The 18,278-nt window shown below is 36.7% G+C and overlaps 1 protein-coding gene across 3 annotated transcripts in view; it reads left to right on the top strand.

Annotated features, from left to right (window-relative positions):
- The window catches only part of hop (tyrosine-protein kinase hopscotch), an 87,545-nt gene that overhangs the window by 35,008 nt on the left and 34,259 nt on the right, over nt 1-18,278 (top strand). For all 3 annotated transcript variants that reach the window (XM_065225311.1, XM_065225310.1, XM_065225312.1), the window contains one exon: nt 12,399-12,926. In XM_065225311.1, the coding sequence (XP_065081383.1) occupies nt 12,687-12,926 (240 nt within the window). In that variant the 5' untranslated portion in view covers nt 12,399-12,686. The remainder of the gene's footprint in view (nt 1-12,398; nt 12,927-18,278) is intronic.

Genomic DNA, 18,278 nt, shown 5'->3' with positions numbered 1-18,278 from the left:
AAAGTTGCATACAATTACACTATCTACAACTTTGTGCAAGGTTTCAATATGCAACAATCGTGAATAGAGCAATTCTCTGCCAAATGAGCAAACGATTTGGCAAGAGCCCTTCCGATTTTGATGAAACATGTCTTAAGTATGAAAGATTATGATTTTCCCACAGATCACGAGACCATTTTGACTCCAGACTAATGTTTGAAAAGGGAGTATGTGAAAGAAATTATATGATCTTGTTTGCTGGAAGGAGATTCTTCTTCTGTTCTAACGCTAAAACCGTTTATTAGTATTAGCATTAGCATCGAACAAGTTTCACAATATCGTAGGTGGTACGAATTCAAAACTATGAAGAGCTAGATGGATATCTATTACTTTTATTTTATTTTATTTTTATTTTATTTGTTATGGTTGCATCAACAGACTAGAAATAGTCCCAATGATGTGTTGTAAAAAAGTACAGATTATACAGACGACATACATATACTACAGTTACTACAGTTACAAACGAAAATAACTTGGAAAGCATTGTCAAGTTACTAAAAATTTATAAGTCTTAAATTTTACACTTAGCTGTTGGGTATCAAGCGCCTTCGGTCAGCAAAAAAGGCAGAGAATCTTCGGCGAAGCATATTCGGTGTCAAGTGGAAATCGAACATCGACGCTACTCGGTTGAACACTAGCTGCAAGCCGTAAATAGCGCTCCCTATGCTATAATTAGTTCGAAGAAGTGGAAGTCTCAGCATAAGACTGTTGCGTAGTGATCGAGGTTGAACATTAATGTTCACTTGTTGCAGAATTGCTTCGCAGTCAATTCTTCCTTGCAGAGTATCGGCGACGGTTAAGGCTCTGAAAACATCTCTTCGGATACGTAAGGGCTCGATATTGATCAATTGGCAGCGATTCTCGTAGCTTGGAAGACGAAGTGGGTATCTCCAAGGCAGCTTACGGAGCGCGAAGCGAAGAAAACGTCGTTGAACAGATCCAATTCGCTCGGCCCCATTATTGTAGTTTGGGCTCCAAACAGCAGAGCAGTATTCCAACGTAGATCGTACGAGAGAGCAATAGAGCGATTTCAAGCAGTAAATGTCCGTGAAGTTCTTAGTAATCTTGAAGACAAAGCCAAGCGTTCTGGACGCTTTGTCGACGACATACGATATATGGTGTGAGTATGTCAGCTTTGAGTCTAGAAAAACGCCTAAGTCTTTCACGCAGTGCACCCGTTCGATAGTCGTGCCTAGTAGTTTGTAGTTGAAAATAATCAGTTGTTTCTTGCGTGAGAAAGTAATAACTGTACACTTAGCTGGGTTGACCACCAGTCGGTTTAGACTACACCAGTCAGCAAAGATGTCAATCTGATTTTGGAGAGAACGGCAGTCGGCGAGTGAGCGGATGCGCAGAAAAACTTTCAGATCGTCTGCAAACGATAATCGTGGCTCTGTGATAACATGGTGAACGTCGTCGAAGTAGAGGAGAAATACCAATGGTCCCAGATGGCTGCCCTGAGGTATACCGGACTTTGCGCAGAAGCTTGCTGAGCGACAAGTACCCAAAGTTACTGTCAATTGGCGCTCCGTGAGGTATGAACGAAACCATCTCAAAAGATTTCCACCGATCCCTAGCTGGTTCAGCTTATCGAAGGCTGCCGTAAGATCTGTGTAGATAACGTCCGTTTGGGTCCGAGCAATCAAACTGTCTGTGATGTAAGACGTTAGGCACAGCAGGTTCGTAGTTGTGGAAATAATTACTATCTCCCAGACAAAGACATATCCCGCTCCAACAGTTAAGGATTGTTCTGACCACGTCCTTACAACTGGTAGGGATAGGAAATGTATGTTAGTTCAACATTTTCTTAAGAGAGGTGCAGAGAACTCTACGACCCCTCATACATGTCTCGGGAATTTAGGAAATATGTTAGTAGGGAAGGTAAGCCATAGGATACACCCAGTCAGTGTTGCTGGCAAATTTAGTTCAAATTGGTGGATCATCATTTTTTTTATAAAATTTGGAAGAGATGAACCAGCCTCTGGCTAAAAGTCTCGCTAATAGCGATAACCTAACCTATAAAATTTGGATTCTTTCTTTCTTATCTGCACCCAGGGTTGCTTCGACTCGCTTCGCGCTTACGAATCATAAAATCGCTGATTTTGACATTCTGCAAGCGTAATTGACAAGTTTTTTCAACATTTTATTATAGCTTACAACATATCATTATAGCATCCAATAATTCCATAATTCTAAAAATATATTGTATAGCGAAGTGAGTCGAAGCAACCCTGTTTGCACCAAATTTTTAAAATGTGTGTGTTTCTGTGTGTGTCTACATTTCATTTCCCATTGGCCGGTAGTGCTTTTAAGGATAAAAATTGTTTGCACCTATTTTTATACATAGATGCAAACAGTTTCAGTCCTGGCGATGGAAGGTGATAGCTCTACTGTATATCCAACGACCCATTTCAAGAATACCTGTTCATACACGTACATTCTGAGGTCGCCTTCATTTACAAAAGCCCCACATGAACACATCGATATATCAATTGGATACATGATACATGTAATGCATTCACACCTTTTTTTTAAATTCTGGTGCGTATTTAGTATAAGCAATGTTTGTATAAATATGAGCAATTTTAATTAAAAAATAATATATATATATATATATATATAATATATAATAATTAAAAACGATCTCGCCAACTTTCGCTGTTTCTTCTCTCTTCTGTCTAATTGTCGTTGCTAACAAGCTCATGTCCTTCTCTGCATCACTGCTAGTTCCTAAAACCGTTTATTGTAGAGTAGAGAATGGATTGGACTTTAAAAAAAATATACACTGAAAAAATTTTGTTAAATTTTTGAAAAAAAAAAATAAATATTTGCTACTAACTCCAAGGGTCATTGTTGAATATGTATACATTAAAATAAAATTAGGTTTCTACCTGTTTGAGTAAACTAGCATTATTTCAATTTTTATTTTTCTCCATAAAAAAATATATTTGTTTACCTTAAAGTCCTATCAATTTTCGACAACATCTTCTCAAACAGAATTTTCATACAATAAACAGTTTTAGAGTTGGAATTTTTTGAAAAATTCATATGAGAAAATACATACGGGTCATTCCAGCTCAAGTGGGTACACCACCTGTGGTCGATATCACCTATTTGAGCCAAACTTGACCAAAACGCTTATTTCGGCATTCTGAGCAAACGCCTTTTTTGATTTTGCTCTAAAGTGTCTAGATCCCTCTCGGCTACAACCCTGGATTTTCGAGATTTTTTTAAAATATCATCTTTCAGAAGAGATTACTCCACAACCACATAAGCTATTCGTAATCTTAGAACGTCAATACGTCAGCTAAACTTGGCCAAGAGGCTTCTTTTGGCATTCTGAACAAATGTCTTATTTGATTTTGCTCTAAAGTGCCTAGATCCTTTTGGGCTACAACCCTGGATTTCCGAGATTTTTAAAAAATATCATCTTTCAGAAGAGATTAAACATAAATATAAGTCTGATGAAGACACTGATGAAGACTGCACATTGTAGTCGAAATACGTATCTGTCATGGATACCAAAATTAATTAAGTGGAATTAAATGGAAGATAACCTTTTTTGCTGTTTTATTAAAGCATTCCGCTAACAACCCAATTTCATTACTTCATTATGATGGCTACCAAGCCTTTGGGATTTTCCTTATTAGAGAGTTGAATAGATTTTTCTCCTTTAGCTTACTTAAATCTTTGGTTTTAATTAGTTTGGTAGGTTCCGATTCAACACATTGTAGTTTCATTTATATACCTGTGATCTTGACTTTTATACCTAGGGGATGAGTACTTAAGGGGGTTAGATTTTGATAAGTTCTTTAGTGGGAATGACACTGATGAAGACTGCACATTGTAGTCGAAATACGTATCTGTCATGGATACCAAAATTAATTAAGTGGAATTAAATGGAAGATAACCTTTTTTTGCTGTTTTATATAAGTCTGAAACTGTTACCTTTGCTGAAAAAATGCGTAGAAGCAGAACATGACAGTTACGTTCATGAATGGAAAGTGTTTTTTTTAATTAAAAATAAAGATTCAACGATAGTAGGAGAGTTTTTCCAAAGTGTGGCGAACATTTGAGCCCAAAATATTAAGAAATAAAAGATCCCACTTATGATGAAAATAGGCCATTTTTCGACAATTTGGATACCTGTCGGTAATCAGCCTATTTACTGTAGTTACTATAACAAAAATAAAACGTTAGTACACCTATAAGAATTAAAATTAAAAAAACCTTCAAATTGACCTTCTAAGATCACGAATAGCTTATTTGTTTGTGGAGTAATCTCTTCTGAATGTTGAAATTTTTAAAAATTACGAAAATCAAGGGTTGTAGCCCAAAAGAATTTGGGCTTTTTAGAGCAAAATCAAAAAAAGGCGTTTGTTCAGAATGCCAAAATAAACGTTTCGGCCAGTTTTGGCTCAAATCGGTGACATCAACCACAACTTTTTTTTTTAATTATGTACCCACTGAGCTGGAATGACCCACATGTCATGTGAAATTAAGTGCTCCGAGACTGAAAAGTTCGTTACTCGACGAAAAATACGTTTGATTGAGCTGAATTTTGCGTCTATTATGACTCAATATTATGTCAAAATTGACGCTCGTATATGTCAGAGCACCTAAATTTACATGATTTTTTCTAAGTGTGTGGCTATAATCATGAAAGTCAAATGAGCAAACGACTTGGCACGAGCTCCTCCGAATTTGATGAAACTTTATGACTTTTCCATCGATCACGAGATCATTTTGACTCAAGACTAATTTTTGAAAAGGGCATATGTGTTTTCACATATGAATTTTAAGAAATTATATGATCTTGTTTGCTGGAAGGAGATTCTTCTTCTGTTCCCGGTAGGCGTTTCTGTTTACAGCTCTACCCCTTCGTTTTTTGGCCCTTTATACAACACCAAGCTGAATATGATTTGTCAGATGAACTTGATCAAGTCGTCCTGATTGGATTGCCCATTGTTATGTGCAGGCGTCTTGCTACATGAGTAGTAGTCTCAATCATCATCATCATCATGAATTTTGCAAAAAGTTCTAACTCTAAAACCGTTTATTGTATCAAAATTCTGTCTGAAAAGAAGTTGCAGAGAATTGTTTTGACTTTACAGGAAAAAAATATACACTGAAAAAAAATTGTTAAATTTTTGAAAAAAAAACTCCAAAGCCCATTGTTGAATAGGGATGCAATAAAATAAAATTTGGTTTTAAATCTGTTTGAGTAAACTAGCATGATTTTAATTTTCAATTTTCTCAAAGATAAAAAGTAATTAAATCAGTGTATGTTTGTTTCCTTTCAATTTCAATCAATTCTCTACAACCTCCTTCTCAGACTGAATTTTCATACAATACACGGGTTTAGAGTTAGAATTTTTTGAAAAATTCATATTTGAAAACACATAGCGGAAATGACGGCTTCGGCATGACAGACTATTTTTGGCAACCCAAATTGAAACACTATTTTCACTGGATTTTCTTACAAAAACACTTCGCTGAATGCATGCAAACGATTCTTTATGCTTTCAGCTTCAATTTGACTATATTTTTACCACTGAGAAAAAGCAATCTAGCAGGATTTTCTTGAAATGAAACACACGCACTACAAATTGTAGCTGATTTCGAGCTGCCGATAATAGAACAGCAGATTGACATGCAGTTCAAATTGAACGGATGCCGAAGAAAAACTGGTTGCCGACAATACTCGCTCTCACTAGAGAAGATTGGAGCTTTGTAAAAGCGTTTCAAAACAGTTTTTGACAGTTCTTTCGACTGAAATTGTTAGAGCAGCTGGCAGCAAAAGATTGTAAACAAACCAATACTGCATATGTGTGCGTTCCATAGAGAAAAAGGCTATAGAAAGAAGGTCGCTGCTTAGGTTGCCGAGAATACGTAAATTCCCCTACACCCTTTTCAAAAATTAGTCGTCAAATGATGGAAAAATCATAATCTTCAATGCTGAAAACATGTTGAAAGTTTAATTCAGATCGGAAAGAGTCGTGTCAGATTTTGAATGCTTTTGGTAGATTTCATCTGGAAATGCTCAATAAGGAAGTTAATTTTTGTTTTCGTAATTTTTTCGATCACTCTATTTGCAACTGCCATCAAAATAAAGACCTTTTTATAAATAACAACTTCACGTAAGACACTATGGTCATAAAGTGACAATTTATGGGTGTACAACTTAGTTATAATCAATTGAGCTGAAACGTTCGCCACAGAACTACAAATATGTCCAATTTTACGATTACAAAATACCAAATTTTTGGAAGCACCTGCCGGAAAGTGAGACACTAGGTAGAATTGTTCAAAATAACAGCAGTTTTTGATTTGAATGAATAATTGGGTGGGGATTGTTAGAACTTTGAGAAATGTAAAATTTAAAATCTCAAAATTGAGCTGAAATGCAAATTATTAGTACTGCTATTATTTTAAACAATTTTACCTAGTGTCTCACTTTCCGGCAGGTGCTTCCAAAAATTTGGTATTTTGTAATCGTAAAATTGAACATATTTGCAGTTCTGTGGCGAACGTTTCAGCTCAATTGATCTTAAGAGAACAAATTTCCAGGGGTAGCTCAGAAGAAACTCAGAAAAACTTTCTATTAGAAGACGAAAAAAAGTTCATGTCACTATCGCTTATGAAGAAACTTCCAGAAAAAGGCGAATGAAATTTCTGGGAGAATTCTATAGATACATTCGGTAGAAGTTTAATTGAATCTCCTTGAGAAGACGGATGAAATTTCCTGGAGACGCTGGAAGAAACGTCGTAAGGTAGATTGGAAGAAACTTTTGGAGAAAGTCGGAAGCCAGAAGACTTAGGGAACAGGCGAAAGAAGCTTCAAGGAGAAGTTGGGAAAAAATGTCGGCAAAAGAGATTTCTTGGGATGTTCGAACAACACATTTCCTGAAGTTCCCGTGTTCTAATGATTAAGAAATTTTCCTGATATTCATAAAACATACCTGACCTGTCCCTGAAGTTTTCGGAATATTCCTGAAATACACTTCGGAATATCACGTCATCCTTCTTGAAAGTTCTTGCAATTTTCCTGATGTTATTTGTGCTGTTTTGTTGTTCTCATCTGATCATCCTAGAAGTAGTTGGAACTTCCCTGATTATAATGAAATTGCCGGAAAATCTCTAATCTTCTTAGAAGGCCTCTGGATTTTCTTGAACATTTCGGAACTTCTGAACGTTCTTGAAACTTGCCTTAAGATTCAAAAAAAAAAATCATGAACCTCTCGGAACTTAGCTGAAGTTTTCGGACATCCCCTAAGTTTCTCGGAGCTCCATTCAAGTTTCAGTAATTTAATAGAAAGAATTGATCTGTTCAATTATTCTGAAAGTAATAAAACTGTCCTGAAAATCATTAAATAACCCCGAAGCTCTTTGGACTTATGAAGTTTTCAAAATATTGCTGATGTATTCTTAAGTTCATTGGAGTTCTCTGGACTTTCCTTAACTTCCCAGGTCCTCGAATTTTGACAGAAGTTTATTAAACTGTCTTTATTTTATTGGATCTTACCTTTACAGATCTTTAACCCTCCGTTACTCGCGCGTTGTACTTTGTACAACAGTGTGAGTTTTCCATTGCCATTTTGCAGCCGAGCTACCAATCGATGTGAAACCAACGGGTATTCATTGAAAAACTTGTTTTTAACTAAACAAGCTAAATTTTTATCATAGTTAACCCCCGAAAAATGCGGATGGTAGAGAAAATGTGAATGGAAACTGCGTAAACGGTGTCCGTACTACGTGGGATTTGACTTAATTGATTACAACATGGAAATTCTCGAGATCCTGACCAGATAGAAAGTTACTGTCTCCGGCAAAGTTGTTCTAGAGATCATAATCTTTTCGCTGGTGGAGAGTAGTTTAGAATTTTCTCACTACGTAGCGCTAGAATACATGTGAAATTATCGCATGTGATATATCTCGAGATCATGGCCAGATAGAAAGTTATTGTCGTCGACAAAGTTGTTCAGAAGGTCAAGGCCTTTTCGTTGGTGGACAGTAGTTTAAAGTTTTCTCCCTTTGCGGCGCTAGTATACATGTAAAATTCTCGCATATATAAAATATCTCTTGATCCTTACCATATAAAAAGTTACTGTCTTCGGCAAAGTTTTTCAGGAAGTCAAGATCTTTTCGTTGGTGGAGTAGTTCAGAAAATTCTCACTACGTGGCGCTAGTATATACCTGCAATTTTTGCATATAAAATAGCTCGAGATCCTGAGCAGATAGAAAGTTACTGTCTTCGGCAAACTTGTTTAGGGGGTCAAGTATTTTTGGCTGGTGGACAGTAGTCCAGAATTTTCTTACTACACGGCGCTAGTATACACGTGAAATTATCATATAAAATATCTCGAGATCCTGACCAGATAGAAAGTTACTGTCTTAGGGAAAGCTGTTCAGGAGATCATAGCCTTTTTGCTGATTAACAGTAGTTCAGAATCTTCTAACTAGGTAGTGCTCATATACATGTTAAGTTCTCGCATGTGATACATCACTAGATCCTGACCAGATAGAGAGTAAATGTCTTTGGCAAAGTTTTTCAGGACGTCAAGATCTTTTCGTTGGTAGACAGTTGATCAGAATTTTCTCACTATTCGGTGCTAGTATACACATGCAATTCTCGCATATACAATACCTCGAGAACCTGAGCAGATAGAAAGTTACTGTTATCGGTAAACTTGTTCAGGGGGTCAAGACATTTTGGCTGGTGGACAGTAGTCTATAATTTTCTCACCACGTGGCGCTAGTAAACGTGTATACTTCTCGCGTATGCTAAGCTCGAGATTCTGAACAGGTAGAAAATTACTGTCTTCGAAAAAGTTGTTCATGAGGTCAATGCCTATTGCTTGGTGCACAATAGTTCAGAATTTTCACATTACGTGGCGTTAGTATACACGCGAGACTCTTGCATGTAAAATATCTCGAGATTCTGATCAGATAGATTTCGCTAGTGGACAGTAGTTCAAAATTTTCTCACTACGTAGCACTAGAATACACGTGAAATTTTCGAATGCGTTTTGTTTCGAGATCCTGACCAGATAAAAAGTTACTGTCTTCGACAAAGTTGTTCAGGAGGTCAAAGCCTTTTTGGCTGGTAAACATTAGTTAAGAATTTTCTCACCACGTGGTGTTAGTATAGATGTACACTTCTCGCATATGCTATAACTCGAGATCTTAATCAGATAGAAAGTTACTGTCTACAACAAAGTTGTTCAGGAGGTCAAAGTCTTTTGGCTGGTGAACAGTAGTTCAGAATTTCCTCACAAACTCTAGGCTTTAACCTCCTGAACAACTTTGTTCAAGACAGTAACTTTCTATCTGGTCAGGATCTCGAGATATATCGCAGGCGAGAATTTCACATTTCACTAGCACTACGTAGTGAGAAAAAAATTTGTACAACTGTCCACGAGCAAAAATTTTATGATATCCTGAACAACTTTGCCGACGACAGTAATTTTCTATCTGGTCAAGAACATGAGATATTTTATATGCGAGAATTTCACATGTATACTAGCACCATGAAGTGAGAAAATTCTGAACTACTGTCTACCAGCAAAAAGACCTTGACCTCCTGAATAAATTTGTCGTCGACAGTAACTTTCTTTCTGATCAGGATCTCGAGGTTTAGCATATGCGAGAAGTGTACATGTATACTAACGCGACGTGGTGAGAAAATTCTTAACTACTGTTTACCAGTCAAAAAGTCTTGACCCCCTAAACAGCTTTCCGAAGACAGCAACTTTCTGGCTTATCAAGATCTCGAGCTATTGAAAGGCACGTATATACTTTTCCGCATAGTGAGAAAATTCTGAACTATTGTCACCCAAAAAAATGATCTTGACTTCCTGAAAAAACTTTGCCTAATACATTTACTATCTATTTGGTCAGGACCTAGAGATATTTTATATGGAAGAATTTCACATCTATAGTAGCACCGCAAAGTGAGAAAACTCTGAGCTACTGTCCACCTGCAAAAAAGCCTTGACCTCTTGAACAACTATGCTGAAGACAATACCTTTCTATCTGGTTGGGAACTCGAGATATTTTATATAAGTTTTTCACGTGTATACTAGCGTCGTGTAGTGAGCAAATTCTGAACTATTGAGCACCAAGCAATAGGCTTTAATTTCCTGAAAAAGTTTGTGAAAGACAGTAACTTTCTATCTGGTCAGTATCTCGATATATTCCATGTTCTAATCAATTGAGTCAAATCCCACGTAGTATTGTCACAGTTTTCGCGATTTCCATTTACATTTTCCCTATTATCCGCATTTTTTAGGTATTTCCTGTAATCAAAGTTTAGCTTGTTTAGATCAAAACAAGTTTTTTGAGGAATACTCGTTGGTTTCAGATCGATTGGTAACTCAGTAACAAAATGGCAATGAAAACTCATATGTGTTGTACAAAGTACAACAGCGCGAGTAACGGAGGGTTAAACTTACCCAAAAGTCCCAAAAACCTTTCGAGCCAAGTCTGAAGAAGCAACTTTCCAGTAGGAATCCTGAAATAACCTATGGGGTAAGGTGGATGAAAAATGCTGGGGAAAGCTGGAGGAAACTTCCAAGGGAAGATTAAATAAACTTCTGGAAGTTATAAAGTGAACATTTTGATGGACCTATTGTTCACTGAATAAAAGTATTTCCTGATACCCAGGAATTTCCAGAATTAACCATCAGCTGTTTCTCGATTTCTGGGTAGCAAAAAAACCGCGAGGAAATGGAAACATTAGTCGAAAATGTGTCAAGGATTACACATTTTTATAGATGAATAAACTTTAGATGTTCAAAATGATAAAAGTCTCTCACAATAGTTACTTCTGACAGTTGAGCGGGCAGGCAATATTCATTTTGATTATGAATAAAAACCGGTATTAGTCGGTATAAATCTGTGTATCGGTATCATGTTTGATAATCTGTATAAATACCGATAAATCGGTATGCGATTGTTGTCGATATCTTTTGTCGAATATGAGTTATTGACGTTGATCTTATGAAATTCGTTTTTTTTTTAATATTAATATCTCTGGTTACTCAAATAAAACAGAGAAAAGGTTATCTACCATTCAATTCCACTTAAATAATTTTAGTATCCATGATACGTATTTCGACTACAATGTGCAGTCTTCATCAGTGTCATTCCCACTAAAGAAATTATCAAAACCTAACCCCCTTAAGTGCTCATCCCCTAGGTAAAACTGTCAACATCACAGGTATGAAAATGAAACTAAAATGTGTAGATTCGGAACCTACCTAACTAAAAAAAGGGGGTTCCCTTCCAAAGGAAGGCGTGATCAGAGATTTTATGCCTCAGAAAATTCCAGTGGTGCCGGCTGGGATTGAACCCGGGTTTTTTGGATTGAGAAGCAATGACGCTTACCACCGCGCCTCTGTTTCTACTCAGTTGTATGGAGAAATTTCTTAAAACTGCTGTTAGTCAGCACTAGAAAAAACACGTTTAAACAAAATCTTTAAAAACCCTTCCGTTGAAGTCCTCGAAAAACCTGAAAAATTCAGGGAATTTTATTTAGCAACATGAGTAGACATCCTGTAGGTGTAATCATTTTTTTTACAAAGTTTTATTACAAAATACGCGTTTATACCGTGCAACAATTGACCTCCACACCCTACATCAGTTCCGTCCGTGCATTTCTCTATGCTGCAAAGCGCTCACTCGGCTCCCGAACAAAGTCCGAAATCAAATTGAAAACTAAATTTGATGCTGTGATGTAGCTATGATGTAGCTAATACAGATATACATCGATATAACGTAACTTTCACTTTTGATCGTCATCGTCGGTGTCTCTCAAATAACAATTCAATCATATAAATAAAAATTACCAGTAGATGGAAGTTTGTCTCAACTTTCCAATGCAATCATTTCTTTCCTTGATTGAATGATCGTTTTTAAGAAAATTCGGTGATGGAAGTCAAAAGTGACTGTTACGTTACATCGAGGTATACCTGTAAAACTAAAATTCCTGTGACATCAAATTGAAAACTAATTCTGCTATCAGTGAAAGCAAAATGAAATTTCAAGTTCATGTTTCCCGTTGATAACAAAACGAGTGCCAAACCAATCATTTTCAGTTGAAATTTGTTATCATATCATCATTACATAAAAAAAAATTAGTGCCATTTGTTCTCATTTTGATGTTGGACTTTACTCGGGCTATCAGTATCACTCACCCGTCGTCTTCGTCGTTGTTATTATCGTCCAGTGATCGTGCATGTTATTCGTCAACGTCGGACCGCGATGTGTGCACTCCAGTCCAGCCCAGAGCCATAGTCGGTGCCGATACTCCAATCTGCTCTCCTCAGCTCAGTTCAGTCTTTGTTTTGCTCCTTTAGAATTCGCGCACCGGAGGAAATGCATCGAAGTTGTGAACTTTGTAGAATAGAACAACAATTCGGTCATGCATTGAACCTGTGATAACCATCGTACCCAACACAAAAAATTAGCTACGTTGCAGTTTTCGCTCGTTAGTGACTTAAAAGTGAAACCGTTAGAACAGTCTTGCCATGTAGGCAAAGTAGGTATTAATTCTAAGTGAAAAGTGTGGCCACTCAAATCTAGCTTGATGGTCATGTGAAAGAAGGAGAAAAAGGCAGAAGTGCAAATTGTTCCGGGTTCCGACCATGTCGGAGCATGAAAACAACTGTCAGGTGTACGTCTATCTGGTGGAAAAATTCGTTGACGTCCCGATTCAGGACGGTGACACCTGTGAGGATCTGTGCATCAACCTATGCAAGCAGTACGGAATTGGGCCGCTGGTTCAGCTGCTTCTGGGTCTGCGGATACACGACGAACCATGGTTCCTGGCACCGTGCGTTCGGCTGCAGGCCGGCAAAAAGTACGAACTTCGCGTACGGTTCAAGGTAAGTGCCTCCCCTCGTGTCTGTAAGGTAATCCAGATATATGTATACGGGTTTCGTGCCCGTCCGTGTGCTAAATGCATTCAATTGTGTTTTGGTAGGCATGTTTTTTTTTTCCGGCGATGGTGGTTGGAAGGATTTTTATCGCGTGCAGCTCACCAACAAGCGTGCCCGATTGGTGGGATGTGGGTAATTTCGGCATTGCATTTGCTTTTGATCAAAGAAGCAGGGTAAACGGGCGTACCCGCGCTGCATATGTGCTTGTAAATTATGCGTAATTGCGTCGGAGTTCACGCGGGGGTAATTATGCAGCTTCTCTGGCTGTACAGCAATTATCATTTGCATTTCCACTTAAATGAATGTAACTTTTTAGAAGGAATCTTCTTTTGTATTTTTTGAAGTAGGAAGTCTAGTAAGGTTTGCCGTTTTTGGAAAATTTATTTGATTTAGTTGCACAATGTCAAAAAGCTATCAAATAGCATATGTTTACCATAGGGTGCCAATGAAAAAAAAATCGAACTGACCATATACAATATGTTTATTGTCTCGAAAAAAATACTTTGCAAAATGTGGGCTCAATAGGACATAATTTTAAGTTGGCGCAAAATCGTCAAAGTTTGAACTTATTTCATTTGAAAATTTCCCAAGGGGATATATTAAATTTCGGAAATCTTCAAGGTCCAGTGTTAACTAAAAACTTTTTTTTGCCTAAAATCAACTTCCTGGGACTGACATTTCAGAAAACGATTTAATTGGCTTTGAAAATCCAGAATAACATTCAAAATAGTTTTTAAAGTTTCTAAGATTTCTTGGAAGTTAAAGTTACAGTTCGATTAATATTTTGATAGAAAAATGTTGCAATAATATTTTGCGTCATGCTCTAAAAATATAAAAATATAAACCATAGAAAATATATTCTTCAAGGTATCATTTTTTATTCAGTTACCTTTCTGAAATTTTGTGCAGTACGTTTTTGTATATTTTGAAGACATCGTTACAGTTTATTTTTGACAAGGTTAAGGTTTTTAAGTCCTTATATGCTGTTGTAGTTACACTTTACTATTACCGTTGCGAGTACGTTAAACTTGGCCATTTTCAGCGAAAATTAGAGTTTTAATTTTTCAAATTTTAACCTAAATGCCAAGGCTCATTAAAAAGGTTTAAAAAATATGTAACGATTGGAACGAAAACGCACAAAACTATTTTGACAAGCAAGTACAGGATTGTTAACGGAATGACGACATGTGCGAAGGATTGAGCATGTCAACCCTGTCCCTAAGTACCGCCAGTTGAGGTGACAGAAAATTATGCCGAACATTCAACATATTTTAAAGATGATATAAAGGATAAACCCGAATTTATTGCAACGCACATAAACAGCTGTAAATTTTTAACCTCGGTATCAAATGACTTGAAAGGGGTTCACAGGGTTCAATGGCAAACTAATACCTTCTTTTCAAATAGGGAATCCAAAAGCTGTCTTTAAACTTTGTGCAGTTGCGAAAAAGTCCATCCTCAGAGTTCCTTGAGGTTCTTTTCGAAGTTTTTAGAACTCTATGAACTCTTTTAAAATTCTTCTTGACTTTTACTCAGCCCACCTTGGAACTGAAATTCCCTTAGAGTTTCAGAAGAATTTCCTCAGTATTATCCAGAAATTATTCCCGGAATGAGCTAGAAATTATCGGTACTCCTTTGCCATTTGAATAAAAATTAAGTCTAAAAAATCCCTTTGGAGTTTAACTCAAAATTTAATTTTCTCGGTATTCTTTTCGGAATTATATTGGAACATCTACAGGATTCACTAGAAATTACCCGCTAAATTTTATTGGAATACTTCCCAGAAATCCTTTGGAACTGTCCTCAGAATTCAATATCCTTGAGGTTCTTCTCGGATTTTGAAGAACTCTCCCAATAGCTCTTTGGAAATTCTTCTCAGAAGTCCACTGCTATAATATTTAGAACTACCCATGATTTTTTTCTCAGACCACATTATAACTGAAGTTCCTTCAGAAATGCTTTCCCGTTTGTTCGGAATTCGCTTGAAATTTTGCTTAAAATCCCTTCGGAATTTCACTCAAAATTTGATTTTCTCAGAGTTCTCCTCGAAATTATCTTGAAACTATCTGCAGGGATGCACTAAAAAATTATCCGCAGAATTTTCTTTGAATTCTTTCCAGAAAAAATTTGGAACTGTCCTAGGAATTCAATATCCTTGAGGTTCTTTTCGGAATATTTTAGAACTTTTTTTTTTCTCAGAACACCTTGGAACTGAAATTCCCCTGAAGTTTCAGTAGAATTTCCTCTGTATTCTCAAGAATTTTTTTTTTCCCAAAATGAGGTTGAAATTATCTTCGGAATTTCCTGGAAATTTTCTGGAAATTTTCCCCTACATCCCGTTGGAATTTCATTCAAAATTTGATTCTCTCGGTATTCTTTTTGAAATTATCTTAGAACTATCGGCAGGATTCACTAGAAATTATTCGCAGAATTTTCATGAAATCATCCCCAGAAATCTTTTCTTTTAGAACTGTCCTCAGAATTCAATACCATTGGGGTTCTTCTTGGAAGTCAAGTTTAAGTTGTCCGTCCATTCACCAAAACGTTGTAGTTTTTCTACCAAAATGTTCAATAAAGCTTGCCCCTTCATTCATCAGAACTGTGCAATTTTTACATCAAGGATTTTCAATTCAGCTTGCCCCTCCATGCAGCAGATTGTTGCAAATCTTACACCAGAAATTTTCAATACAAACTTGCCCCCATAAAATTTCAACTGACCAGAACGATGCAATTTTTCCACCGTAAATGTTCAATAAAAATTGCTTCTCCAATCTTCTGATTAGTGCAGATTTCCTTTTTCAATTTTCCACCAGACATTTTCAATATAGCTTGCTACTCCTATCATCAGAATGTTGCAAGTTTTCCACCAAATAAAGCTTGCCCCTATTTTCATATTATGAGAATGTTCAGTAAATCAGCTTCCCTCCAATCATCAAAATGGTGCAAATTTTACACCAGAAATTATTATTAAAGTTTGTATCTCTATTCAGCAGAAGGATGCAAATTTATGACCAAAATTTTTCCGAAAAGCTTGCCCATCCGTTCACCAGAACGGTGCAGATTTTCCACCAGAAATTTTCAATATAGCTACATTTTTAATAAAGCTTGTGCCTTCATTTACCAGTGCAAGTTTTCCACCATAAATCTTCTGTTCATTTAACACGGCGATGCAAATTTTGCACCAGAAATTTTCAATAAAAAATGCTCCTCCATTCACCATTGCACCAAAAATTGTCAGTTAAGTTTGTTTTACCATGCACCTTTGTGGTGCAATTTTCAGGCAATTTTCTTCAAATTTTCCACCATAAATTTTCAATGAAGGTTGTATTCATCAGAACGGTGCAAATTATGCACCAGAAAAAATAATAAACCTTGCTTCTACATTCACCACAGTGTTGCAAACTTTCCACCAGAAATTTTCAGTTAAATTTGCACCTCCAAGTTTTTAGCGGTATTCAATTTTTCCACCAGAGTTATTCTTTTTGATTAGCCCCTCCATGCACAACGTTGATGATATATTTACTCCAGAAATATTCAATAAAAAGCTTTTTCTTCGATTTACCACCACGAAGGTGAATTTTATCAATCTTAAATTTACCCTCTTCTTTTAGCCCTCCATGAACCACATTGAAAAAAAAAGAATTACATTAAAATGTTTTGTATGCACCACTGTGGTGCAATTTTTTAACAAAAAAAATTCATTGAAGTTTGTCCCTTCATGCACCTTTGTGAAACCATTTTCAGGCACCATCTCAAAGGAATTGACGCAGTAAAAGGTTTTCAGTGCCCTTATATTATGAAATGAAGTTATTTTACCTTCAAATCAAGTTATCAAGGAATCAAGTTATTTTATATCATAATTTTGTAAATGTGGGAATAAAAATTTTATTTATAAAAGGAGGGGCAATTGCCCCACCCTGTGCACGCCAGTGCTGGAGATGCGATCATTGATAGTTCATACAATTGTGGATCTTCATAGCGTCGAGATTGTCAATATTTCACAATATCTGTGCTGACCGGAAGGCCAATCCAAAAGCCTCAGCTTAAGATCCACCTGAGAAGAGCACAATCTGTAAGTAGAAGCTTGCTGGCACTCTTCCTCGAGTAAAGCCTCCAAATGATCCTCTGTGGGGTTTTTGGAATCTTGCTGTTCATCGGATGGATTGGCCTTAAATGTTGTTAAAATATTGCTCACTGTAAGAATGTGCTCCTGTGTGGATTAAATAATAAGGAATGGGAAAAGGTACTGTGAAACAACGGGCTAACAAAAATCACGTATAATTTCAAGAAGGACGTGGTGCTCGATTGATATCAGTATTGAATAAATCTTTTATATTTCCATCGTGACTTTCTTTGCATTTTGCGTTTATCTCGTTGAATAGTAGACTTGAGCAGTGAACAGACTGATATTTAAGCTATAAATTATTTTCAACGAAACTTGCGATGTATCTTATTTTTCAGTCCTAACTTATGTTCAAACGGTTTTGATGGGATCTGAGCATCGTTTCAGTCAAGGGTTTCGAATTTTCTCGGTGATTTTATTTTCATTTCATAGTCCATGGACGCAACCCATAACAGAAACAGATATACGCACAGTCATTTGAAAATGATTTAGAACGAAAAAATCCTTATAAACCAAATTTCCATGTATTGTCAGTTGTCATTGATACTATTTTTAAAAAAATATTTGAAACCAAAAAATACTTACAATTGCAGCAGGTTTGTCGTTTGATATCAAATACGGAGAGTCAACGAAACAACAGCATTTATCGAATAGTAACGCGGCCCGGAAGGCGTTGTTATCCATCATTACTTTTGCTCGAGTGTTTGAGATCGTAAGAGATCCTGTATTGTTACGAGGTGCATACTCACGGCGGATGTTCAAGATTTAGGCTTTAGTGGTTTCTACTGGATGGTCTGCAGACCGTAGATCACTAGCCAATGGCTTTCTTCAGTTTACGGTCTTCCCAGAGGGAATCGTCAAGCAAGTCAGATGAAGTGCTTGGACAAGAATGAGTTTATTTCATAAAGCTTACAGAGTTTATATAGCCGAAAACGGCTTCCTTAAATCTAGTGTGTTAAAAAGAGATAGCAAGAGACGCCCGGTAAGGTGTTGACAAACATTGAACATTTTTGGCTGATTTGGTTTTACGCACTCATCGATATAAGTGTTGTGATATTGGACACTTTTTATTGCCCTTTCTGGCTCTGCTAGTTCGAGACCTTTTGGTGCGCCGCGTTTAGAAAAAGGAAACTCAGCTAAACACATGTTCGGTTCGTTCGCTATGTGCATTCGCA

This window comes from Ochlerotatus camptorhynchus, unplaced genomic scaffold (genome assembly GCF_037179485.1).
Source record: "Ochlerotatus camptorhynchus isolate MF236.1 unplaced genomic scaffold, CSIRO-AGI_Acam_v1.1 ptg000225l, whole genome shotgun sequence".
Lineage (NCBI taxonomy): Eukaryota > Metazoa > Arthropoda > Insecta > Diptera > Culicidae > Ochlerotatus > Ochlerotatus camptorhynchus.
This window is presented reverse-complemented; position numbering and strand designations above follow the sequence as displayed.